General features: G+C 52.2%; 2 protein-coding genes; one reads left to right on the top strand and one right to left on the bottom strand.

Moving 5' to 3' along the window:
* The first annotated feature begins 1,986 nt into the window (after positions 1 to 1,986).
* CHC_T00004996001 (hypothetical protein) lies at positions 1,987 to 3,425 on the top strand. XM_005716770.1 is given in 4 exon segments: positions 1,987 to 2,223; positions 2,410 to 2,583; positions 2,689 to 3,363; positions 3,364 to 3,425. The coding sequence occupies 3 exon segments, from the start codon at positions 1,987 to 1,989 to the stop codon at positions 3,361 to 3,363; spliced, it is 1,086 nt and encodes a 361-aa protein (XP_005716827.1). The 3' UTR covers positions 3,364 to 3,425.
* A 62-nt stretch (positions 3,426 to 3,487) lies between these two features.
* CHC_T00008259001 (presequence protease) lies at positions 3,488 to 6,574 on the bottom strand. XM_005716769.1 is given in 2 exon segments: positions 3,488 to 3,583; positions 3,584 to 6,574. 1 exon segment carries the CDS (start codon positions 6,572 to 6,574, stop codon positions 3,584 to 3,586), a length of 2,991 nt encoding a protein of 996 aa, XP_005716826.1. The 3' UTR covers positions 3,488 to 3,583.
* Between the last annotated feature and the right edge of the window lie 79 nt (positions 6,575 to 6,653).

Below are 6,653 nucleotides of genomic sequence, written 5' to 3'. Positions count from 1 at the left end.
TGGGGATGGTGAGGTCGAGGGTAGGGGAGAGAGGTGGTGAAGAGGGGATAACGTTCGCCATAATGTGAGTAAAGGTGGTTACAACGTCACTCTAGAACTCAGGTCTACATAAAAGGTGATGAAGGTACCCGCCAAATTTATACCACGTCTAACACGTGTGTTCGAAACGGTTACAGAAACGATTTCACTATGCACTCACATTTCACGAATTTTTGTCACATCCGTTTGTGAAATCTGACTAACTGTAATGTTTTTTAGTCATATGTTAGTCATATGTTGCAGAAATGCGCTTGCGTAAACCCTCTATTGTATAAAAATGTGAACTAGAATCTTGTAACCTATGGTTTACTTTGTATGAGCGAGTTTAGGTACACGTTTGCCGCGGAGAGTTCTTTCATCTGTCAAGAATGATGCAGTGGCACACCAGCGCATAAAGTTTACGCCTGTTGTGAAAAGGAAGACGGTTTGGCGCGGCGACACAGCTACGACTTGAGAAAGGAGATTAGCAAAACAGAGACATCAGCGACATCTATGCATCATAGGGGGGTCGGGCCTGCAGCATTTGTGCCTCGATTTCATGTCTCCGCATAGTTGACAAAGGGGGCAAAAGCCCCTTGCGATTGGCGCGCATTGTCTCGAGGAAGGCTGGAAAACAGAGGGGCGGTGTGCAGGGTCTTTTCGGGAGAGCGGGCCGGAGCACAAGAGCACTATGAAACGAGGTTCAGTTGGGGTAGGGAGAGTGGCACGCGCTACTGCTGAGTTGTTTCTAAATCGTGCTAGGGCGCAAGTCTGAAGCTTTTAGGGGGCCGTGCTCTTTTGCTTGAATGTGAGTGGTAGAGATGCTGAATGGGGTGATATTCTGATGTTTCCCACTTCTGAATTATCGCTGAGACATGGGGTTGAAAAATTCGGACCTCCCTCCAGTCACCGCGGTGTTGAAGGTACAGAAAAATCTTTTGCCGACAAGCTTTTCTCGTATCCTGAACATATGAAAACATGCTAATGAAGAAGAATACGACGCAGATCGAATCGCATTATAATAAATACAGGGCGAATTCATGAGAACGACTCCCGAGCGCGCGTGCTGCGAGGGGAATGTGCTGTATGTATTACAGTCATATAAAACACGGTGTGGCGTGGAGTTGTGCGTAATAGATACATAGGAGGGAGCTGTAGGTCGATGGTCAAGGCGGTGAAGGATACCAAAGTTCATGAGGTGGCGGGGCGAGGGGCGAAAGCGGGGAGGGCGGAGTTGATCATGATTGGAAGCCAATGAGAGATCGGGAGATGATTAAAAAATACAAATTTGCGGTCACTTTCCACGAAGGTCCATGTGGCCTCTTCATGTGGCCTCTATTCTCCATCGAGGGAGCCCATCATATCGCACGTCGTTTCGCTTCACGCCTGGAGCCACCAACTGAGCTACGCACTTCATCCCCTTCGTACACACACACTCTCGTCATTTTGCGCCTCGCCACCTCCCCATTACCTTCCGTCCCCCGCCTCCCGCTCATAACCCACACCGTGTCTACCCTGGCCTTGTCCCCTCGTGTCAATTCCTCGCCCCATCTAATTCCGCTCGCCCTTGGTTACTTTTCCGTGCAAGCAAATGACAATTTTCGCGCTTCCATCGTAATCGCACCACACGCTTTCAATAACCGCCACCGCTGAAACTCTCTGTGAGCAATTCTTCTCAAATCCCTCAGGCCGTCTTGCGCTGGCACATTGGCCCTCATCGTCATCCGCGCCGCATCGCATTTCCGAGAGCAAACCTTGAGTTGCGAACGTCAAGATCCCAAGTTCCCCCCGCCCCCACCCCACCGTTCTGGCTTTTCGCAGGCACTTGAAAAGGGCGCGTGCAAGTTTGGCGTCATCCTTTGGCGCCTTCTCCGGATATGTGCGCAGCGCCTTGCTAGCTCACCTTCCTTCCCTTTCTGCTTCCTTGAGTCACCCCGTCTGTCATCATCGCACCGTTGCCTCCGATCGATGGGTTCTGTCAATTCCACTGGAAATAAGTGGGAAAGGACCTTAGCCGCTGATCTCCCGGAAGATGAAAAGTATTTCGGCCTCGAGAACTTTGGGAACACCTGCTACTGCAATTCCGTTCTGCAGGCGCTCTACTTTTGCGAACCGTTTCGAAAAGCTGTCCTCGATTATGCGGGGGAGCGGCGAATATCACAAAGCGTCGCCGTCGAGACCACCGAAGCTGCGTCGTCAGCTAGTGTTCTCACCTCGGGAACCAGCTTTTTATCCTCGACATCGTCAAGCGCGAGCGCTATGAATGGTTCATTGAAAAGCGCAGTCAAAGGTGTGGTTGGATTTGGCTCGGCGAGCGTTTCCACAGGGTTGGGGTCTACGGCTGTCAATGCAAAAGTCAGTGAGGCCGAAAAACCTCCGTTTGCCCACGAGGAAACAATGCTTACTGCTTTGGCCGATTTGTTTACTCAAATAGCGACGCAGAAGAAGCGGACGGGTACCGTTCCACCAAAATCGTTTGTGAGCAAGCTCCGGGAAGAAAACGAGCTGTTTTCGAGCTACATGCATCAAGACGCACACGAATTTCTCAACTTTATCTTAAATAACGTCGTCGAATGCTTGCGACGCGAAGAAGCGGAGAGAATTCGACGAAAGCGGGCCGCTTTAACACGGGAAAGAGTTGAGGGTGAAGGTCTGGATGTCAACGGAAAGGCCCCACCAAACGGTTTACTTTCCAACAGCACTTACGACAAGCTCTCAGGGGATGAAATCTCCAGTAAGACTTTCGTGCATGATTTATTTGAAGGGCAACTCTCAAACGAAGTGAGATGCCTGTGTTGCGAAACGGTCACTCGCAGAGTTGAATCTTTCTTTGATCTCAGCGTTGACGTGGAACAAAATTCATCCCTCACGGCATGCCTGCGCAGTTTTTCATCCACTGAGCTTCTTGAAAAGCAAGACAAATTTTTCTGTGACGCATGTTGCTCGTTGCAAGAAGCAGAAAGACGAATGAGAATCAAAAAGCTGCCGCGTGTGCTTGCGCTACATTTGAAACGATTCAAATATATCGATCAATTGGGCAAGTATAAGAAGCTGAGCTACCGGGTAGTGTTCCCTCTCGAGCTTAGGTTATGTAACACTAGCGATGATGCGGAGGATCCAGACAGGTTGTACTCGCTATTTGCCGTCGTAGTACATGTAGGTTCAGGTCCAAATCAGGGGCATTATGTCTCCTTGATCAAGTCGCACGGTCAATGGCTGATGTTTGACGACGACTGTGTGGAGCCCAAGGACGAAAGCGAGATTCAAAGTGTCTATGGAATAACACAAGACAATGCACAAAGTACTGAAGCTGGATATATTCTTTTCTATGAGCAAAAATCCTAAATGTAAACTGTTTGACGCCTGAGAATTCAACTTGTACAACTGCAGAGGTTGCATCAGGCTGACAGCTCCACGAATGCGCGTGTGACAACCGCTGCCCAACACGTATTGCGACAAAAGATAGCACTTGCTGTTTCAAACCCAACCTTTTTACACAATTCTAACGCCAACTTATCACATGGAGGGAGTCTCATACAAGGACTTCGACTCCGCTTGAACAAATCTACACAATAGTTTCGAGGTTCAATCCCAATCCCTCATCATTCGCCTTCTTCAAGGCGTCTTCACCCCCGACGACAACCACGGTACCTTGTTCGCGTACTGCTTGCAGGGCCTCGCCAAGTTCCCTAAAGTCCTTGACGTTCGCACCAAGAACCTCATCACGCCTCTGCTGGCGTCTCTCATCAGTTTCTCCAAGCAGGAAGCGAAGTGCTGAACCGAATCCCTTGGAGTCTGGCAGTTGGTATGAGTCGAGGGCTCCAATCATTCCAATGATGCTCTTTGTCATATCATCCTCGGACAGATTAATATTCGCCAAAAAGTCGGGCGCCCCGTCGTAGCCCTTCAGGGTGCCTGTGACGTTGGGGTCGCGGTAGGAAAGATACATGAACATCCCTGTCTTCGTATCGAGTCTACAGAAACCACCGTAGGCACCCCCCTGGACTCGAACGGTGTCCCACAAGTAGGAAGTGCCCAAATGCTTTGATGCCAGTGAGTGACCTCCCTTGAGCTTAAAACCAAGGTCGTACAGGTTAGCTGCCTTTCCGACGTAGTTGACAGCTGATGGCACGATCAACCCTTCATTTGCTCGTGGTAGGAGAGTAGGGTTAATAATCCAGCTGGCCTTCTGCCCTGCTGCCTTTTCGGGCAGCCGGTCAAGAAAAGATGCCAGAGAGGGCTTCACTGTGGGGAAGTCACTGCCTGTGGTGGTGATATTGACCATCATTCCTTCACGGGAGACAACAAGCTGTTGGATGGTCCGCAAATCGGCCACAACGGAATCCCAGTTGTTTTCGACACGATCGATGAGCTTGCGTACGGCCTTGAGAAAGTCAACTCCCCCCATTTGCTCGTCGGCCCACATGGTCGTCCTGAACATCGCACCGAGGCGACCGCCAGCGACAGAGTGTCCACTGCCCGCAATACCTGACTCAATGCCGGCGCGTTCCTCGATGAGGAGCTGGCGGACTCGCTCTTTGTTGTTAATGTCAACGTCCATCAATACCTCGCCGATGAGATCAAAGAGGGCGGGGACTTGGGAAACCATTCCCTTTCCACGTACTGTCATTTTCGCGACCGCCGGTCCATTGCCATCGGTAGCCCACATCTGGCTCACCAGCGTCGATGCACGCAGGCCACCTGTCTCCGCACCAATGCTCTGTTGCAGAGAGACAAAGTCTTGCTTGGTAGTTCCAAGCTCAGTAAGAGCACCCGAAAACAAAGACATCAAAGGCAAGAGCTCTGTGGGTACATGAGACATGTCTAGCGTCATGTCAACGTAAACCACACCGCTTGTGTTGAGCGGGTGGTGCAAAATTGTAACCCCCTTGTCGTCATGGCGATCATATGAGACTGTCTTCACCTTCTTGTCAAGATCAGCCTTCGTAAGCGTGGGGATCTTGGCGAGGTCGGCGGGATCGTCGTGGGCAGCCTGCTGGGCCTTGAGACGTTGAGTTTCAGAAATGACTCTTTCGTAGTCGGAATCCGAGAAGCCCGACGTCGCCTTGGTGATACGCTCGGCCTCTGCGGCATCCTCTTTCTTCGAAAATTCGGGATCTGGCTTCAAAACGACGGATGCACGGTGAGGGTTGTCCAAAATGTATTTCGACACGCACTCCTGGAACACGGGCTCGTTCCGCTCCAAGCGACTGCGCAAATTCGCCACGGCAGTCTCAAACTTGAGAGGGAGAAGCGGGTCCGCATCATGTAGCCAGGTGGTCATTGCGCGAAGCATGAGCGAAAGTCCCTTGGGGAAGGATCCAGTGTTGTTCTCGCGCAAGCGGAATTCAATTGTGTTGAGACTGGCATCGATCAGGCCCTTGGGAAATCCATTCTCCTTGACGTCGTTAAATACCTCGAACACAAGCTTCTCCATTTTCTCGACGGAGTCCTCTGTCATGCCCTTGAGTCCAACAGAGAAAGTCATCTGCCTCAGGTCGGTTTCCAACCCGCCGCCGACGACGTCCTCTCCTAGCTGGGAGTCGGTGAGCGCCTTCCGCAAGGGGGAGGCCGACATAGAGAGCAAGATATGGTTGGTGACAGATAGCGTGAGGAGCTCCGCGGGATCGATCTGGTCCACTGGCGGGTTGAGAAGCCAGTTCACTGTGGCCATATACTTCTTGGAGAGGTCCGGGCCGGACCCAGCGTCGTAGGTGAAGTCGAAGGACTTTGGCGCAGACCAAGGCTTCTGTAGGCCGACAGCGGACTTGACCTCGAGGCGGTTGAAGTCCTTCAAAAAGCTGTTTGCCTTGGCCAGCCTCATCTCCTCGGCCTCATCTCCATAAAACCACATGCGGGCATTACTCGGGTGGTAATACTGATCATAAAAGCCCTTAAACTGCTCCCAGGTAAGGTCTGGAATATCCCTAGGATGTCCGCCAGATTCGACGCCGTAGGTGGTGTCGGGGAAGAGCATTCTCTGGGAAAGCTCCGCAAGCACGCGGTCAGAGGAGGAGTAGGCGCCCTTCATCTCGTTGTACACGACACCCTTGATAGAGACGTCGTCTCCCTTTTTGTCGAGCTCGAGATGATGGCCTTCCTGCGCAAGAGTATCCGGGGTAAGGGTGGGATGAAAGACGGCGTCCATATAAACATCAACAAGGTTGTAAAAGTCCCTCTCGTTACAACTGGCAACCGGGTAGCATGTCTTGTCCGGGTAGGTGAAGGCGTTCAAAAAGGTATTGAGCGAACACTTAATGAGCTCGACAAACGGCTCCTTCACTGGGTACTTCTCACTCCCGCACAAGACAGAATGCTCCAGAATATGCGGGACACCCGTCGAGTCGTTGGGCGGCGTTCTCAGCACGACGCCGAACGTCTTATTCTCATCGTCATTCGACACGGACATAAGCTCCGTGCCGGTGCGCTGGTGGACCCAGAGCCTGGTGACGCTGCCAATCTCCTTGACGTACTCCTCGCGGCGCAGGGCGAAGCCGTTGACGACTTCGCCGGTCTTGCGCGGGGTGACGTTTGTCGTGCCCGCGGCAGCGACCATGCTCGGCGCGACGCGCAGCGCGGGCTGTGCGGCGTGCGCGAGAGACGTGGCGCGCCGCGCGGACGGGCGCAACGGCGCC

The sequence above is a fragment of the Chondrus crispus genome, genomic scaffold (assembly GCF_000350225.1).
Source record: "Chondrus crispus Stackhouse genomic scaffold, scaffold_26, whole genome shotgun sequence".
Taxonomy (NCBI): domain Eukaryota; phylum Rhodophyta; class Florideophyceae; order Gigartinales; family Gigartinaceae; genus Chondrus; species Chondrus crispus.
The sequence above is the reverse complement of the archived record's forward strand: the minus strand, read 5'-3'. Positions and strand labels throughout refer to the sequence as shown.

Coding starts and splice junctions, on each gene's coding strand:
- CHC_T00008259001 (XM_005716769.1), bottom strand. CDS start 6,574: ATGGTCGCTGCCGCGGGCACGACAAACGTCACCCCGCGCAAGACCGGC.
- CHC_T00004996001 (XM_005716770.1), top strand. CDS start 1,987: ATGGGTTCTGTCAATTCCACTGGAAATAAGTGGGAAAGGACCTTAGCC. Junction 2,224..2,409: donor AAGCTGCGTCGTCAGCTAGT/GTTCTCACCTCG, acceptor TTTGCCCACGAG/GAAACAATGCTTACTGCTTT. Junction 2,584..2,688: donor TCAACTTTATCTTAAATAAC/GTCGTCGAATGC, acceptor GTCAACGGAAAG/GCCCCACCAAACGGTTTACT.